This window comes from Pelophylax lessonae (assembly GCF_965119305.1).
Source record: "Pelophylax lessonae genome assembly, chromosome: 4".
In the NCBI taxonomy this organism is placed as follows: Eukaryota; Metazoa; Chordata; class Amphibia; order Anura; family Ranidae; genus Pelophylax; species Pelophylax lessonae.
The window spans coordinates 344988945-345008523 of NC_138771.1; the positions used below are offsets into that span (position 1 = coordinate 344988945).

General features: G+C 41.0%; 1 protein-coding gene across 1 annotated transcript in view; it reads left to right on the forward strand.

The window, feature by feature from the left end:
• LARS1 (leucyl-tRNA synthetase 1) overlaps window positions 1-19579 on the forward strand; it is a 103938-nt gene that overhangs the window by 26082 nt on the left and 58277 nt on the right. The window contains exons 6-18 of the mRNA XM_082254243.1: window positions 1557-1718; window positions 8152-8264; window positions 8723-8786; window positions 10498-10565; window positions 11107-11332; window positions 12834-12921; window positions 13031-13107; window positions 13898-13951; window positions 16438-16578; window positions 16679-16756; window positions 16903-16988; window positions 18438-18503; window positions 18590-18672. Coding sequence (XP_082110369.1) covers window positions 1557-1718; window positions 8152-8264; window positions 8723-8786; window positions 10498-10565; window positions 11107-11332; window positions 12834-12921; window positions 13031-13107; window positions 13898-13951; window positions 16438-16578; window positions 16679-16756; window positions 16903-16988; window positions 18438-18503; window positions 18590-18672 — 1306 coding nt within the window. The remainder of the gene's footprint in view (window positions 1-1556; window positions 1719-8151; window positions 8265-8722; window positions 8787-10497; window positions 10566-11106; window positions 11333-12833; window positions 12922-13030; window positions 13108-13897; window positions 13952-16437; window positions 16579-16678; window positions 16757-16902; window positions 16989-18437; window positions 18504-18589; window positions 18673-19579) is intronic.

A 19579-nucleotide genomic window follows, 5' to 3' on the forward strand; every position in this document is an offset into this window, starting at 1 on the left:
CACAAAAAATAACAGTTTTATATCTTTGTTTGAAGCCTGAAATGTGGCAAAAGGTTGCAAAGTTCAAGGGGGCAGAATTCTTTCGCAAGGCACTGTACATTATTACAATCTGACTGTACAACATTCTTGGCTGGTTTCAGAATGCAAGTTCTTATACCCAACAGTATTGTAGATAGGGCTGGAAATCTTCACTGGTCTCACAATTCGATTACGATTATTATGTGAATGATTATCGATGCATCACAATTACTGCCCACAGCCCCCCAGTGACATTAAACAGCCCCCGCCCCTCATTGACATTAAACAGCCCCCGCCCCTCATTGACATTAAACAGCCCCCCCCCCCCCTCATTGACATTAAACAGCCCTGCCCCCATTGACATTAAACAGCCCCCCCCCCACCATTGACATTAAACAGCCCCCCCCCCCATTGACATAACACAGCCAATTTATATTATATAGCAGCCCCCCCCCCCCCGCACTTCACAGGAAAGCCCTGCCGGCTGCTAGTGCACTCAAAAGTTCCAGGGACCCTTCCTAGTAAGGGTTAATGTAAACTGATGCCTGATTATGTTATTATCTCCTGCTCTTTCCATCCCCGTCAGTCTCGTGCACTCCGCAACGCCGGTAGATGGGGAGGAGGAGGAGAGAAGGAGATCGGCCGACCAGAGGGCAAGTGACTGATGGCCGAGACTGACGGAGATGAAAAGATCGGGAAATAATAAAGTAATCAATCTAGCATCAATTTACATTAACCCTTACTAGGAAGGGTCCCTGAAACGGAGTCACTGACACTAATTTGGTTTAACTTTTGAGTTCACTGGCAGCCGGCAGGGCTGTCCTGGGAAAGGCGGGGGGGGGGGGGGGGGAGCCGGGATGACGTAGTCAATGCAGCCATTCCTCAGCATCGTATTCAAATCATTTAAGACTGCATCGCGATGCATCGATGCAACAATAATTTTCAACACCCCTAATTGTAGAGTGTTCTAAGTCCTCAACCAGCCAGCCAGTGAAGCAAATGCCACTTACAGTCAAAGATAGTACAGAACATTTATATTCCTCTTTAATTATGTCATGAAGAGTTCATTGGTGCTTTCCGAAAAATGCATTTTTTTTTTTTTCGTTTTCATGTCTGCATTTTATATAGAGGTGTGAGAAAGCCTTGTGATTAGTCATTTATGTTTTACTGGAATTGATTACTTAAAGCTCTGTTCACACTTGTGCAACTTGTCATGCGACTTTGGACACAGTCACATGACAAGTCACAGCCCATTGTTTTCCATGGCACTCGTTCATATCTGTATGATTTTCAAACGGTTCCTGCACTACTTTGATGCGCCTTGAGTGCCAGAGTGTAAAGTCGCATTAAAGTCGCACTCCAAAGTCACTTTGGAAATCGTGCGACTTTGAAGTAGTGAACGAAGCCTAAAAACTAATCACATCTTCTGCTTGGAGATCTTGGAATGTAACAGACTGTTTTTTATAAGTTTTTATTTTTTTTATACCTAAAATTATTAAAATTAATGTATGTTGTTTTTAATTATTACTGCTTAACAGAGCAAAGCAGCTGCAAAGGCTGGATCATCAAAATATCAGTGGGGAATTATGAAATCCTTAGGACTCAAGGATGAAGAAATCATAAAGTTTTCTGAAGCTGAACATTGGCTTGGCTATTTCCCTCCTCTAGCACTAGAAGATCTGAGCCGTATGGGGTTAAAGGTAACGATTACAATAGAGCCATGTAAGGGGACCTAAAGACGTGAGACTACTGCCAATCTGGCCAATCATTGTAAGATAAAACATTGACTGGGCAGATTAGAAAGATTTTTCCGATTTGCCGCTGTTACCTTCTCAAGCCAACATCACCTTCCAGCAGTGGTTATCTTATCTTTTCCTTTCTCCGTTCACACAAATGCGAGCAGAGAATTCCTGTTTATGGATCCACCTGGCAATGTTGATGCTTTGCTTGAGTTTGGTTGGGTATCAAAAAAAAAAAAAAAAAAAAGGTTTTATGGAGTAAAAACCAACATGTACATCATACAACAGTGCATACGTCCTTGACAATATAAACATCATACAAAATTACAATGTCGGCAGTATTAGAAATATACAGTGCACCGTATCATATATTGAAAACAGAAAAAATAAACTACAAATTAAAAAGGAAAAACTGAAAAAAAAAAAAAACCCATCCGACTAGCCTCAAATGTATAATTACTGACTGATCAGCTCTCTTCCCCAATGAACCTCAACCCTCAAGTAATCTATTTCTTACCAATTGGTGTGGTGCAAGGTCCGGGGCATCCAACCAGGGTTGCCAGAAAGAAGAACATTTCTTGGAGACATTCCTGTGTTGATATGTTACCTTCTCACGGATAAGCATATTGTTCACTTGTTCAATTGGGTTGGATGATTTTGCCCCTTCTGACTGCCCTCATAGAGGTTGCTATTTTGAAAAAAAACCCTAAAATTGGTAAATTGAACATAGGACTACACTACTGGCACATAGCAGTGCCTGCATTGTAATTGTGTGGCCAGTGTGCAGATGTTCATGCACTGATATACAGTGTGTGCTTCAACCTATCTTGTTGCTAAACAAAATCTGACCTTATCTCAGATGCAACAAAAGGGCCAAAGATTGACAGTTGTTATCATTAAAGTGATTGTAAAGTCTTGTTTGTTATTTTTAATTTAAAAAAAAATGTTATGCTTACCTACTCTGTGGCAGTGGATTTGTACAGAGACGCCTGAATCCTCCTCTTCTCGGGTCCCTTTTTTGGCTCTCCTGCCCCCACAGCAAGCAACTTGCTATGGAGGCACCCGGGAAAAGTCACAGCTTCGTGCGCCAATTCAGACACTAAGCTGCGGCCTGTCCCCACCCAATTTCTATTCTCATTGGCTGACTAAACTTTGACAGCAGCAGGAGCCAATAAGGAGGGGAGTCCCAGACGGCCGAGACATTCCTACAACATCGCTGGAGCTAGAGGGACCTCAGGTAAGTATAAGGGAGGCTGCTGCACACAGAAGGCTTTTTATCTTAATGCATAGAATGCATTAAGTTAAAAAAAATCTTCTGCCTTTACAACTCCTTTAAGACTTTGTTTCTTCTTCTAAGGGCTATTTGCTTATTGGATAGAAAAAATCTATAACGGCTAATATTTGCCGCATTCTTTTTCTCACTAATCTTTTACCCAAAGTAATATACTCAGATCTGTTGCATTGCTTTTTAAATTACATTGTAAACCGCCAGTACAGGTGCAATATAGCCATCATGTGTTTTTTATTTATTAGTCATAAATATTCATTTTAAAGCGGAGTTCCGGCCACAGGGGTGAAATTTAGCTAAAAATACCCCCGGGACAGTCAGGGCTATTACATTCCACAATGGATAGCCTCTGTACTGTCCCAGGTCGCACTTATCTTTTAGAAGAAATACCTTAAAAATTTCTTCTCCAGCGCTGCCATCTCGAATGTGGGCAGCTGAAGCCAGCGCGTCTTCTTCTGCGTCCTCTTCCGTGTCCTCTTATCCCAGAATGCCCTGCACTGGCCCCGCTCGTCACTTCCGATGCGGGCGCGTCCTCCCTTCACAGCTTCTGGGCATGCCCAGAAGCTGTTTAGCAGGGAATGAGGCGCCGCACCGGAAGTGACGAGCGGGGCCGGTGCAGGCACATCGATTTCTGGGAGCGATGAGGTTCAGCTCCCAGAAATCAATGCAAAGAGGAAGTGACGGCGCGGGCCGCAGCCGCAGAGGGAGGAAGTGGAAGAAAGGTGAGTATATTTTTCTTCAATAACAAGGTAAGTTAAAAAAAATAAAATAAATCGTAACTATCCATTTATTTTTCAGGTGACCAAGAGCAAGCGGATGGCCCAAAATCGATGTTGATTTTGTGGCCGGAACTCCTCTTTAAGTTCTTTAGGGTTGCTGAGTAAATGGGGCATAGAACACCACAAACACTTTGGTGTTTGTCTTTATCACTTGAATTTATTAAAGTTAGTCATACACTGTTATTATTTTTTTTTTCTTTATCCACACAAACGAGGAAAATATTTCAGCATACAGTATCTCACAAAAGTGAGTACACCCCTCACATTTTTGTAAATATCGTATTATATCTTTTCATGTGACAACACTGAAGAAATGACACTTTGCTACAATGTAAAGTAGTGAGTGTACAGCTTGTATAACAGTGTCAATTTGCTGTCCCCTAAAAATAACTCAACACACACTCATTAATGTCTAAACCGCTGGCAACAAAAGTGAGTACACCCCTAAATGAAAATGTCCAAATTGGGCCCAAAGTGTCAATATTTTGTGTGGGCACCATTATTTTCTAGCACTGCCTTAACCCTCTTGGGCATGGAGTTCACCAGAGCTTCACAGATTGCCACTGGAGTCCTCCTCCACCTTCCATTTGGGGATGCCCCACAGATGCTCTATAGCAGTGGTCCTCAGCTCCGGTCCTCGGGGCCCACTAACAGGCCAGATTTTAAGTATTACCTTGGGGAGATACAGACTAGAATACTGCAATCACTGAGCAGCAAATGAGATCACCTGTGATGTAATTTAGTAATTTTGCAAACCTGGCCTGTTAGTGGGCCCCGAGGACCGGAGTTGAGGACCACTGCTCTATAGGATTTAGGTCTGGAGACATGCTTGGCCAGTCCATCACCTTTACCCTCAGCTTCTTTAGCAAGGCAGTGGTCGTCTTGGAGGTGTGTTTGGGGCTGTCATCATGTTGGAATACTGCCCTGCGGCCCAGTCTCTGAAGGGAGGGGATCATGCTCTGCTTCAGTATGTCACAGTGCATGTTGGCATTCATGGTTCCCTCAATGAACTGTAGCTTCCCAGTGGAGGCAGCACTCATGCAGCCCCAGACCATGACATTCCCACCACCATGCTGACTGTAGGCACACTTGTCTTTGTACTCCTCACCTGGTTGCCGAAACACACGCTTGACACCATCTGAACCAAATAAGTTTATCTTGGTCTCATCAGACCACAGGACATGGTTCAAGGAATCCATGTCTTTAGTCTGCTTGTCTTCAGCAAACTGTTGCAGGCTTTCATGTGCATCATCTTTAGAAGTGGCTTTCCTATGGGACGACAGCCATGCAGACCAATTTGATGCAGTGCGCGACGTATGGACAGCAATGCTGGCAGCACTCCTAAATCTATTTCCCAAAGACAACCTCTGGATATGACGCGGAGCATGTGCACTCAACTTCTTTTTTCGACCTTGGTTAGGCCTGTTCTAAGTGGAACCTGTCCTGTTAAACTGCTATATGGTCTTGGCCACTGTGCTGCAGCTCGGTTTCAGGGTCTTGGCAATCTTCTTATAGCCTAGGCCAGTGATGGCTAACCTTGGCACCCCAGATGTTTTGGAACTACATTTCCCCTGACGCTCATGCACTCTGCAGTGTAGCTGAGCATCATGGGATATGTAGTCCAAAACATCTGGGGTACCAAGGTTTTCCATCACTGACCTAGGCTATCCTTATGTAGAGCAACAATTCTTTTTTTCAGATCCTCAGATAGTTCTTTGCCGTGAGGTGCTATCTTGAACCTCCAGTGACCAGTATGAGAGAGAGAGTGAGAGCGATATTGGTTAAGCCAGACTGACTAACTATGTAATACCAAATTTAACACACCTGCTCCCCATTCACACTAATGAGTCACATGACACCAGGGAGGGAAAATGGCTAATTGGGCACAATTTGGACATTTTCACTTAGGGGTGTACTCTCACTTTTTTTGACAGCGGTTTAGACATTAATGGCTGTGTGTTGAGTTATTTTGAGGGGACAGAAAATTTACACTGTTATACAAGCTGTACACTCACTACTTTACATTGTAGAAAAGTGTAATTTCTTGTTGTCACATGAAAAGTTTGGGAGATTAGCTCACAGGGATCACCTTTTCTGGAAAATAAGGTCAATATGCAGGTCATTTCTTTAACCACTTAAGACCGGAAGATTTTCCCCCTTAATGACCAGGCCCTAGTTTGCGATTCGGCACTGCGTTATTTTAACGGACAATTGCTCGGTCGTGCAATGCTGTACCCAAATAAATTTGATGTCATTTTTTTCCCCACAAATAGAGCTTTCTTTTTGTGGTATTTGATCACCTGTGCGATTTTTTTTTTTTTTTAATTTTTTTTTTTATTTATTTTTTTGGCGCTATAAACAAAAAAAGAGCGACAATTTTCACATTCTGCTATAATTCCCCAAAAAAAAAAAAAAAAATAACATTTTAGGCCAATTTTTTCTGCTACATATTTTTGGTAAAAAAAAATCGCAATGAGCATATTTTGATTGGTTTGGGCAAAAGTTATTGCGTCTACTAACTGCGGGAAAGATTTGTCATTTTCATTTTTTTTTTTTTTTTTGCGGGACTGCGACATTGCGGCAGACAGATCGGACCCCTAACTGACATTTTTGGGGGTACCAGTGACATTACTACAGTAATCAGTGCTAAAAATATGCTTTGTCACTGTAATAATGACACTGGCAGGGAAGGGGTTAACCCTAAGGGGGATCAATGGGTTAAATGTGGGCCTAGGTAGGGGAGAGATTCTAACTGTGGAGGGGGCGTGGCTTGTGAAATGACCATAGAGACATGTGATCCTATATAGAAGGATCACATGATCTCTATGATCATCCCAGGGAGAAGAACAGTCGGCTGTGTTTAAAACAGCCGACCGTCCTCTCTCAGCGGGGAGCGATCACGGGTGTCAGGCGGCAATCGGAGCCACCTGACCTGTGCCTTGGCTTCCCCGCTGCAGAGTGGGGGTGGGAGCGCACCGCCGGTGGCGCACGTTCGCCCCCTAGCTTCCCGCGCGCGACCGACGTACATGTATGTCGGTTTGGGCAGAAAAGCCACCGCAGCGGGTGGTCAGGAAGTGGTTAAAGTCTGGTGGGTTGCCAGTTTTATTTAGCAGAGGTTTGCAAATTAATGAAAAAAACAACAAAACAGTAAAGTAAATCCTTGCCGTTCGCTGCTAAATTATACAGCAGACTTACTCAATATACGGTGTGGAGCTGGTCTCCATCACTCACAAAACATGTGGTAAAGCAAACTTTCTATTTTAAAGTTCAAACAGAGCTCCTCTCTCAGATTCCATTCTGAGTCTCAGGCCAGAGCATTCCTGTGCTCTCTTCCTGTTCATTTAAAGTCCAGCTGAGCATGGACTCAGGTGACCCACAATCTCCGGACCGAAACCTAGCCTGTCACAGAGGCTGGAAAAACCCGGGCCAGATTCCGGTTCAGTCTCTCACTACAGAACGTATGCGAGGTGAAATATACTGATTATCCACTACCTCGCATACCGTCACAAAAGATATAATCAAATATTTACAAAAATGTGAGGGGTGTACTCACTTTTGTGAGATACTCTATTCTTTAAACAGAAGTTGATTAAACAAATGACTTATGTCAAGCAGGGGAGGCCACACACTGATTGAAATTCTGCCCATTCCTGCAGAACTGCACTCTTGGGACCCAGATTCAGCAGACAGCTGGCATCCCAGAGCTTGTCTAGGCTCTGCAGGGATCAAGATAAAAATGTCTGGATTCACCCAAATGCTTGATCAGCAGCTGACTTAGCCTCTCAGCACACCGCTGAGAGGCGGAGCCAGCTGCTTCCGCCCCCTCCGCAACCCAACGCTCAAGTGAGCACTGGAGGGGCAGAGCAGAGAGCTGGTAGTTCAGTTGCCATTCTCTGCTCAGTGAAGACCGAGAACTAAGCATTCATTGGGGTCATGTGATCGCTCAGTTCTCGGTGTTGGAGCCAGCAGAGGAAAGCTACAGCATTGGACCGATGAAGCAGCCATAAAGGTTAATGTGTTTTTTTTGTTTTGTTTAATCCCACACTTTTGTTTTTTGATTAGATAGTGGACTTCTAAAATAAACGAACATGAATAATCGATACAGTAATAAGCTGACTGTAGTGTATAGACATGTTTGGGTGCCAAGAATGAATCCAGCTACTGGAATCTTTACTTCACCTGAAATGTAATAAATATTGCCTATAACATTTGACATATCCTAAATCTTAAAATGTTTTATATTTTATCAATTGCACAGTAATAATCGCATGTGGTTAGTGTCTCTTGAGAACTGCAGTTTGATCTGAAATGTGTTTATTTTTTATAGGTGGATTGGCGTCGTTCATTTGTCACCACCGATGTAAATCCTTATTATGACTCCTTTGTAAGATGGCAGTTTGTAACCCTACGGGAAAGGAATAAAATCAAATTTGGAAAAAGGTATATATGTGTTTGTTTTTTTTTGTTTTTCATTCAGCGGCGCATCAATACAGAGGAGCAAGTATAAGCCATATGGCTCTTTCACACGGTCTGCCTCTGTAGGCAGATCCGTGCTGCTCAGCAGGGGATCGTAAACACAGATCACCCGCTGAGCAGGCAGATGACAGCTCCCTCTCCGCTCTGTGTGTGGAGAGGGAGGTGTCAGAGCCCCATGCATCTCTATGGGGGAATCGGATCGGCCTGTCCGCTCTCATCCGATCCCATCTGGACGGATGGAAAAAAGGGTTTTGGAAAATTATTTTAGGGGTTTCTCTGGGGTAAAAAAGTTGAGAGACTGGACTAGAAGTTCAGCTTTGGTGGTTTTGCAGTTACTGGGATAGGTGTAGTACCCCAGAGGTTATGTATGGGACATTGGGCTATTTAAACTGGTTTATAACCAATACTTTTCTTTTCCTCAGGTACACCATCTATTCACCAAGAGATGGCCAGCCATGCATGGATCATGATAGACAGACTGGAGAGGTTGTTAATTTTTCAGTCATTATTTTGCAAAGAACTTTAAATGATTGATTTTAATAATGCGCACTACTGGTTTAGTTTAGCCAGATGGTCCTGGTCTTTGGTCAGAAAACAGACTGATTAATTTATAGAGTTATTATCTCTGCTAAAGAGCACATTCTGCACTAGTCTTCTAGCTAACATCCTATTCCCTATTTTCCTAAACCTTGACCCTAACTCAAAACTACTTAACACAACAGACAGGATCTCCAGCTGTACCTTTTAACTGTAGATCAGCTCTTTTTTTGTTTAATTTTTCAATGTCCTTGCAGCTTTCCTAAGACAAGATGGGCTTTAGTTTCTAATGATGGTTAAAGTGTAACTCCATACCAAAGTCTTAATTTTGGATATAATTAGGAAGGGTAGGATAGGTATAGCTGTCTGTTACAGCTGAAGAATTTTTCATTCACATTCTGTCCAGGTGACTACTCTTTAGAACAGGAAACCAGGGGAATCTCCCCAACGGGGGAGGCAAAACCAGGGGAATCTCCCCAACGGGGGAGGCAAAACCAGGGGAATCTCCCCAACGGGAGAGGCAAAACCAGGATAAAAGCCTGACAGAGGTTTTAAACCTTTCCCAATACACATTTTTTCTGAAGTTCCTCTTAAGGACAACCTCTTTCCCATTTTACTAACAATTGCTAAGCCAGCCCACAAAAACATAAGTAGAGACAACACGCAACTTTAAGGCCTCTTGCACACTGCAGCTTAAAGCTATGCAGTTTTTTTTTACTGCACTAAAATACAGTCCATTAATTGTAATGTGCCTATGCATACAAGTATGTAAACAAGTGCCGGACATTCTTCAGTAAAAAAAAAAACAAAATTGAAAAATCAGCTTTTTTGAATGCCCATTTACATATTGTGCAGAACAAGAACGAGAGAATACGTTTTTGCAAAAATGTGTGAACGCATTTATGCATAAATTTGCACAAATACATACAAAAAAGTGTGAAAAAGTACATCCTCAAACAGGATTATCATGTGCAAGAAGCCTAATGGAGAACATCTTTTGCTTGACTGGTCTTGGTTTATTGCAGCATGTTCATTCTCTGCTCTAATTATACTATTATGATGAGACATTAGAGAGCTGGTTGCACCATGCCCATTTTTACACTTCTTTATTTTTGTGAAGGCAACTTGTACTCTTGCACAGGACTGCTGAAAAAGGGGTAGAACTGGCCCTCCTGTACAGGGCCCCCGGCCCCATCAGTTCAACAGGGGGGCCCTGAGCAGAGAGGAAACATATTATTATTTTTTTTTTTTTTTAATTGGGTGTAGACAGCATTAATTTGTCTGCCTACAGCTTCCAGCTTTGCTAGCAAATTTGCCTGCTAGGTCGGCTGTACGGGGCCCTATGATTTCCAATGGCGGCTCTGGGTTAATCCCACTTAACATTGAAGCATCGGGACATAACTCCCCACTATGTGACACTTAGCTGTAGGTACAACTTTATGCTAACTTGCATTACTGAAGATAATTATAACCAAATAAAACATTGCAGTATGTAATCATTTTTTTTATGCCCTGAAAGCATTATATGCAATGGGGCATAGCAAATACAAGTGGTCTATGCCAGTCCCTTGAAGATCATACGCATAACATTTAGGTTGTCATTTTCTCTTATTTTTCTGTGGTGTGTCATAATTTTTTTTTTTTTTTTTTTTTTTTTTAGGGTGTTGGTCCCCAAGAATATACTCTTATTAAAATGAAGGTCCTTGACCCTTATCCATCAAAGCTGAGGTAGGTCTGATTAATATACTCTTGTATAAGTGGCCTAGGCTTTTAAGGGAACGGTATATTTGTGGCTTTAGGCTCATATTCCAGAGCACTTTCACATTTGTTTGGACAGACTTGGCATACTCAGACCGCATAGAACACATTGAGGCGGAGGTATGACTTTGACTGATCGGTTAGAATTTCCCCATATTATTATTGAACACAGGAGGTTTTTTTTTTCGAGTCAGAAATTATTAATCATTGATGGAGCCCAGGCTAAGGCTGTTTACACTTTTCACACACAGGTTTTTGTAGTGATGTGTGGCGAAGGACTTCTCTCTTTTAGCAATGGGCAGATTTCACTGTTAGAGTATCCAAGACATAACAAATGTCTGGGCCTGACTGCATACTAATCTAGAATTTAAAATCAAGCTTGGGTAAATTGGCCATATAAGGAATCTTTTTTTATTACTTTTATATTATAATGTAATAATATATATATATATATATATAAAAAATATGTATGTATGCATATTATAGTAAATCTTTCTGCCTAATTTTCCAGTGGTTTGAAAGGAAGGAATGTTTACCTAGTAGCTGCTACATTGCGCCCAGAAACCATGTTTGGACAGACAAACTGTTGGCTGCGACCCGACATGCCGTACATTGCGTTTGAGACTGCCAGCGGTGATATATTTGTGTGCACTCAGAGGGCAGCAAGGAACATGTCTTATCAGGGTTTTACCAAAGACAACGGGGTTGTTCCAGTGGTCAAAGAGCTCATGGGAGAGGTCAGTGCTAAAGGCAAAACTATGGAAATCTTATTTTGTTTCTTGACAAGCTTTTACCTACACTTACACTTCTATGTTCTAGATCGTTTTCTTCTTATTTTTATTAAAAAATCCTTTTCAAAAGTGCGTGATATGACATTTTGGTGGTATTTTCCAGCTTTCCTCTTTTGCCTCAGTCTCCTCTTCGCATAGTCAGTTTATTTACTAAAACCTGGAAGTGCAAAATCTGTTGCATCTCTGCATAGAAACCAATAAGCTTCCAGGTTTTATTGCCAAAGCTTAATTTAACAAGCTGAAGTTAGAAGCTGATTGGTTTTCAATGCAGAGCTGCACCAGATTTTTTACTTTTCAGTTTTAGTAAATCAACTCCAGTGTGTTACTGTACAAGTGACTTCACTGACTACTCCACACCTTCTTGATATTTCCTCTAAGCGAATTTACTATGACTATTAGCAGTCTCTGTTACCTGCAGCTACCACTAATACTCCATTGACAGGATTCAGTGATTTCTCTGTTAGCTATTGCTACACTTGAACTCCCTCCCTATAATGGTGGTGCAGATAATTATAGTACGATCTTCTTTTCAATACACTTTCTGATGAAAGAATGCTTTCAGTGAAAGTCAATGTATTTTCTCTGTGTGCTTTAAGTACGCATTGAAAACTAAAGTGGGGTACACACTAGTAGAAAACCGGCCGAAAATTTCCATCCGAGGAAAAATCATATGATTTTCGGCTGGTGTGTACACGACTTTTAGCAGCCAATGCCGACATTTTCAACGGAGGGACAAACTCCAAAATTTTCATCGTCCGTCCCCAGCACGACCAATTTTCGTTTCATGTGTATGTAGTACGTCTGCGAAAAATTGGGTCCGAAAGACTGTGCATGATCGGAAGTTGCTGACGACCCGGAAGTTTATCATAAAAAAACAACAAAAATGGATAATTCGTATCTATATTCGTTGGAATAGGAACTGAGCACCGACTCTCTCTTGCTCTCTCCATCTATACACACATACAGTGTACAGGCCAGGGGATATATGAAGTCTATACACCAATGTTGATATGTCAGAATACTGAAACCACAATGGTGTGTACACTTTCAATATCCACTGTATTTGTGTGTGTATAGCGTGGCCTCGGGGTCACACGTATACGAACTTACACCGCACGTTACGAACAAACGTCCCATGAAAAAAAAAAATCAGATGAGAAATTTTGTGAACATTATGCACTGTCAACTAAAAATGGTTATGACCGCTGAGCAAGAGCTAGAAAAATCGGACGATATTTAGTACGATTTTCGACAAGTGTGTACGGGCCTTAACTTTCACTGATAACTAAACTTTAGAAGTAGACTTTACGAGGCATGCTAGATATACAGCATCTTCTCTGTATACCTTTTTTCACTAACTGATCAGAAATCGAAAAAGTTATTTTAGTATAAATCAAACTGAACCAAATGTAAGTGCTTCCTCTAATACCTTCTACTGTTCTTGCAGGACCTTCTGGGTGCTGCTTTGTCTGCTCCACTGACTTCTTACAAAGTTATTTATGCCCTTCCTATGCTTACCATCAAAGAAGACAAAGGTAAGGGTATTACTCCTCTATTTTAATAGATCCACCATGGAATAATTATCTAAGTAATTGATGATTTTAAGCTGCTGTTATCTGAGGAGAGGTTTGTTTTATCTTCCAGGCACTGGGGTGGTAACCAGTGTCCCTTCTGATGCTCCAGATGACATAGCAGCATTAAGAGATCTAAAGAAGAAGCAGGTTAGTTTCTAGCCATTTTATGTTCCTATGATAGCTTGTCAGATATCAAGTGTGCTCCATTACTGACACATGGACTAATGGGTCTCCTTTAATGCTGGAGGAAAGGACTGTGGAAAGCATTGCCTTTAATATTTAACGAGATACTGGATTTAAAAAGGTTGTAAATCTCAGACTTGAAAACTAAACAAAGCATATCCTTCTATAGTGTGTACTTTTCTTAATCCTGAGCACCAAGTGTTATTTTTTTCCGCTGCCCTGTTTTGCCTCTGACATGTTTTCCTGACACCAGGAGAAAAAGGGCGATAGGGGAGGGTACAGCGTGTGATTGACAGAATCAGCTCTGTTCCTGTGTGAAGGGGGCGTGTCTCTTCCCTCCAATGAGCTCTCATAGCTTCCCTCACTGATGTGATGTCAGCTCTCTGCCCCATGCTTTTCAGAGCTGAGAGATCCCGTGTAAATTCTGCACTTTGAATGGATGTAGGGGAAAGATGGCTGTAAACCGGTACAGCTTATGTAACAGGATTTATTTAATATCTGTGTAACACCCGAGGCCAGTCACTTCACTTGGGTATATGTGAGGATTTGCAACCACTTACTGTAAATTTTCAGAAGGGATCTGATTGGGTGTCTAAACTGTATTACATCTTCATTCTTCTCTAGGATTTAAAGGCTGACATTTAAAATGAATGTGTAATTGCAATACAATTTAGCTGCACGTAAATGCAAGGATTGCTGCAGTCTCATTGTTTACATGTATTTAGACTTTTTTTCCTGTCCTTTTCTTTTGCAGGCACTCCGAGTGAAATATGGAATAAAGGATGAAATGGTATTACCCTTTGAGCCTGTGAGTATATAGCATTGAGTTAATCTATTTTTTGTGTAATAGCTATACATATCCATTTACAGCAACTCATTTCTGTTGCTTTATTTTGGTGCTACTCAAGAACATAACCATTGTGTAGGAGAAAAACTGCAAATAATGCAGTCATTTATAACTAACAAAAGTGACAGGCTGGCAAGAACTCTCACTATTATAGAAAATGTAGGCTATGGTAGTGTAAAGTAAACCTATACTTGTCTAAAATCAATTGAAAATAAATTTTGCAGAACAATTTCTTTAGGGTACCCGCATTTGGTTTCCTAGCACTAACCTCGTTGATCTGCTGCCAAGTCTCCAATATAAAACACAAATATTCAGGCGTGAGACACAGCTACACGCATGTCTTATCTACATCATGCAGTACTCAGTAACTGAGCATTGTTACATTGGGGGGGTATGCTTTCAGGCTGTATTTTCATTAGCATTTTAATGGTACCATGGTGGCAGGTTGACTTAAATGGTTTCAATATATTTCCTACATTTGTTGAATTATTTTCTACTGATTCTTTAACCACCAGTTACCATTCAGCATATAGTCAAATTACAGCCGGGCAGTTCTGGGTGGACGTCATGTGACTTCCTCCTGGAACGCATCTCATGTGCGCCCGACGTGCCATGCTGCGGCATGATCTGTCACCTGCTGTGTCCACTGGACACAGCCGATGACATGGTGTATGACATGGTGTACTGGCCGCTGCTGGTACCATATAATCGATGTGACCGATCACCGCAGATCACAAGACAATTGTACACAATGAACGGCTTTGGTTCATGCCATTCACTGTGCACTATTGTGTTTATCTCTGTGATTGGTCACAGTGATCACATGGTACAAACGGGGCCAATCACAGCCCATCTGTACCATGTGAGTAGCTGTGGCCAATCACAGCTAGCCACATTAGTAAGCACTGAATCCATTTCATTCTGTAAAAACGGTTGTTTATAACGGTGACATTCGTTGATCTAAGCAATCACAATGTGTTAAAAAAAAAAAAAAAAAAAAATCCTGATCATGTCCCCATAGTACAGTCAGTGTTACTGTGGTAACATTGAATTGCTCTGGTCACAGTGTGGTAAAAGAAAATTACTTGTTTTTTGTTATATCCTGTCACCAGTTAGTGTCTCTGATCACCACCACACCAAAAGTTATATGATGACACTGTACTGAACTGATGACAAAAAAAATTGGGAAAATTATTTTATTTTTTTTAAATTTTTTAATTTTCCAAAAAATTGTGACAAAAAAACTCATCATGCCTTCCTAATACCTTGGACTGTCTACTTTCCAAAAAGGGGTAATTTTGGGGATATTTGTACTAGTGATCGACCGATATTTCGGGAAAGTGCTTGTACCGGAGTGATGTCTGCAGCTAGAGGCATCACCCCGGTACTGGCGTCCATAGCCTACGGTCGGCTGTCTTGTAATGACAACCGATGCAGCTGAAATGCCGCTCGGCTGTCATTACATGGAGCGGGAGGGGACGTCCACCCCCCTCCTGCCGCCTGCCGCGGCTCGTCTGGGTCTTCCGTCCCATTGGGAGACCGGGGCAACCAGCCTGCAAGGCCGCCGAAGACCCGATCAAAGCCGCATTCGGGTCTCTGATCGGGTCTCCATGTAAAAACCTGGAAGTGAGGTCATGACCTCACTTCCGGGTACTGGCGCCAGATTAAAAAAAAATGACAGCATTCAAAACAGCCAAACTTGGCGTTTTGAATGCTTTTAAGTGCAGAGGAGGGGTTTGGGGTCTTTTAGACCCCCAGATCCCTTCACAAGGGTACCCGTCAATAATAATAAAAAAAAAAAAAAATATATATATATATATATATATATATATATATATATATATATATATATATATATATATATATATATATATATATTTTTTAAATGTACGAAAATATTGGCCAATAGCGGCTGATACAGATATGCAATGGCCAAAATATCGATATCGCTATCGGCGACGAAAAACCGATATCGGTTGATGACTAATTTGTACTGTCCTGGCATTTTCGGGCCTCAAGAAATGAGGCTGTCAGTATATCAGGATTAATCGATTTTCAGATATTTACCATTGTGTGGATTCTTTCCTACAGACTAAATAATATACACCGATTTGGGTTTTTTTACCCAAAGAAATGTAGCAGAATAAGTTTGGCCTAAATTTATGAAGAAAGATTATTTGCAAAATTGTATAACGGAAATTACGAAAAAAAACAAGTTTTTGCTCTTTTTTCATTTATTTAGCAAAATATAAAAAACCCAGTGGTGATTAAATGCCACCAAAAGAAAGCTCTAGTTGTGTGAAAAAAAATAAAAATTTCACATGGGCACAGTGTTGCATGACCGAGCAATTGTCATTCAAAGTGTGATAGCGCTGAAAGCGGGACCTGTATTGAAGTGGTTAAAATGCACCTTAAGCTGTATGTTGATCATTCTTCTCTCTTTCTAGGTGCCAATCATCGAGATCCCTGGCTATGGAAACCTGTCTGCACCTCAGGTCTGTGACGAACTTAAAATCCAAAGCCAGAATGATCGGGAAAAACTGACTGAAGCCAAGGAGAGAGTCTATCTAAAAGGATTCTATGAAGGTGTATGTATACTTTCAGGATGTAATTCTTGTATCCATTTTGTATACTTAATACATTAACGTTATGTGAATTGATGTTTACATTTGTGCTTGCTCTCCTTAGATCATGTTGGTTCCTGGATATGAAGGCCAGAAAGTGCAGGACGTCAAAAAACCTATCCAAAAGAAGATGGTTGAAAATGTAATTTTAAACTGTTTTGTACATCTTATGCTGTGAATCTGCAATCTCATTGGAACATTTGGGAATACACATTTATATTTGTTTTGATGCTACGCCTGTAGTAGCTCTTCATTATTTTATATTTATACTTTCATTGTCTCTTGCAGGGTGAGGCTATGATTTACATGGAGCCAGAGAAGCAGGTGATCTCCCGTTCTGCTGATGAGTGTGTAGTAGCACTGTGTGACCAGTGGTGAGTACATTGTAAAAGCTTTATAGCTGTTTTTTTTCTATTTTTCTCCATTTATATTTTACATTCATAAGGGGAAATGTTTATTGGAGAAATAATTACTGTGCTATTTTTGACCTTTATCTGAAAATGTTAGTTACCTTCATGCTCATTCTTTGTGTGCAGAACTTTCTTAGCAATGACTACAGAGCATGTCAGAGCTCCTGATTTACATACTTGTTCCACGTCAGTTTGAGCATCAAAACAAAGCAATAAGCGATTTTCAGAAAGTGGTCAGCAATTCTCTCTCTTAGTTTTATAGAAAATTATTTGGAGTACGGTACACCATGACGCTAATTTTCAGTAAAGCAAGCAATTCTATATTTTTACATTTCTGCTTTAACCACTTGCCGACCGCTGCCCGACTATATACGGCGGTGGTCAGCCCCTCCGAGGCAAAGTGACGTACCGGTACGTCATTAGCCTGGGAGCGAATAGGGGGCGAGCGCGCGCCGCCGGGGGCGCGCCTCCGCTCGTACCCCAAGAACCCGATGTCCGCCGGTCGGGTAGAGAGGGAGAAAGGCAGGCGGCTAATGTAAACAAAGCCGCCTGTCATTCTCCCTTGTGTAAAAGCACAGATCACTCGGTCCTGCTATGTAGGACCGTTAATCTGTGCTGTTACACACACACACAGCCATATCCAATGACAGTAAGAAACACACCCCTAGGGACACACTTAACCCCTCCCTCTCCAATAAAGTTAACCCCTTCCCTCCCAGTGTCATTTTTACAGTAACAGTGCATATGTATAGCACTGATTACTGTAGTAATGTCACTGGTACCCCTAAAAGTGTCAAAAATGTCAGTCAAGGGTCCGATCTGTCCGCCGCAATGTCGCAGTGCCGCAAAAAAAATCGCAGATCGCCGCCATTACTCGTTAAAAAAAAAAACAACAAAAATCTTTCCCTTAGTAAACGCAATAACTTTTGCGCAAACCAATCAAAATACGCTTATTGTGATTTTTTTTTTTACCAAACATAGGTAGCAGAAAACAAATTGGGCAAAAATTAAAAAAAATTTTGATTTTTACATTTTTTTTGGGGAATTTCATATAAAAAAAATGTGAAAAATATTATTTTTGCAAAATTGTCGCTCTTTTTATGTTTATAGCGCATGATCAAAAAATCGCACAGGTGATCAAATACCACCAAAAGAAAGCTCTGTTTGTGGGAAAAAAAGGACGTCAAATTATTTTGGGTACAGCGTCGCACGACCGCGCAATTGTCCGTTAAAGTCACGCAGTGCCAAATCGCAAAATACCCCTTGGTCAGGAAGGGGGTAAAATCTTCCGGGGCTTAAGTGGTTAAATGGGCGCTTTCACCAAAATGAAAAAAAAAATAGAACTCTTATTACTCTTCATTATTACAGAAAAATACAAATGTCTGACTATAATGAAATTGTTATTTTGTAAAGGTACCTTGACTATGGTGAAGAAACCTGGAAGACTAAAACTGAAGCGTGTTTGCAGAACCTGGAAACGTAAGCCAATTTTTTATAGCTTTCCTATAGAGATGTTTTTTTTTTTTTTAGCCTCAACATTTTGATTGTCATCCTCTTTTCTGAAGGTTCTGTGAAGAGACTAGAAGAAACTTTGAAGCCACTCTTGGCTGGCTACAAGAGCATGCCTGTTCTAGGACGTATGGTCTGGGTATGTAGCGTTACCTCAAACGATTTGCTTTATCAAAAAAGTAGATGTGCAGCACTATAACATATGATGAATTTAGAACAAATAAAGCATTAATGTGATAAAATCAATCAATATAGGGTTCTATAGTGCACTTCCCCCTTCCTTATTTGTGCTTTGATAAGACAAACCAAACTCCAACCCCTGGTGTAATAGTTATGAATGATATTGTGCACACACTTGTATATCGAGCAATATCTATGCTCTCCATTGTACTATAATAGTTCTTTCCTGAAACAAATATATAATTGTCCAATATGCTTTAATAATTACTTCCACTTTTAGTGCCGTATCCACGCTTGAGCTCTTTCTCCCTCTGTATCACTCATTCACCAAAAATTTAAACCCCTTAAATGAATAAATGATCAAAAAGCCGCTTATTCTCCTGCTCTTGATGACATCCTTATCATTGACAAAATGCATTGGATGGGACCTTCCTATGTCACTTTTGCTGATTTGAAATGCACATTTGTATTTCAAATACTGCACTAGAGGGTCTGGCTGACATTTAATTATGGAATGTAAGTGCATATGCAATGTTTTTAATAAAAAAAAATGTGGGATTACACTATTTCTTGGGTCTTCCCTGTTTTTGGTGGCTGGCATTTTGGAGAGGAGGAAATTGATCTCTGAAGGTGTGGATAGGAGGCCATTATCTGGTTTATCTATGATCAACTGTAAACGGATTCCCAGGATAAGGAAAACAAGCACTGTTTAACCCATTTATTAATTTAAGGACTTAAAGTGGATGTAAACCCTCACATATACCCAGTGAAGTGAATAGCCTCAAATGATACACAGGGATTAAACAAATCTCCCTACAGAAGTTTTAAATGTTTATCTGCTGTCTACAGCTTGCTATATTCTTTTG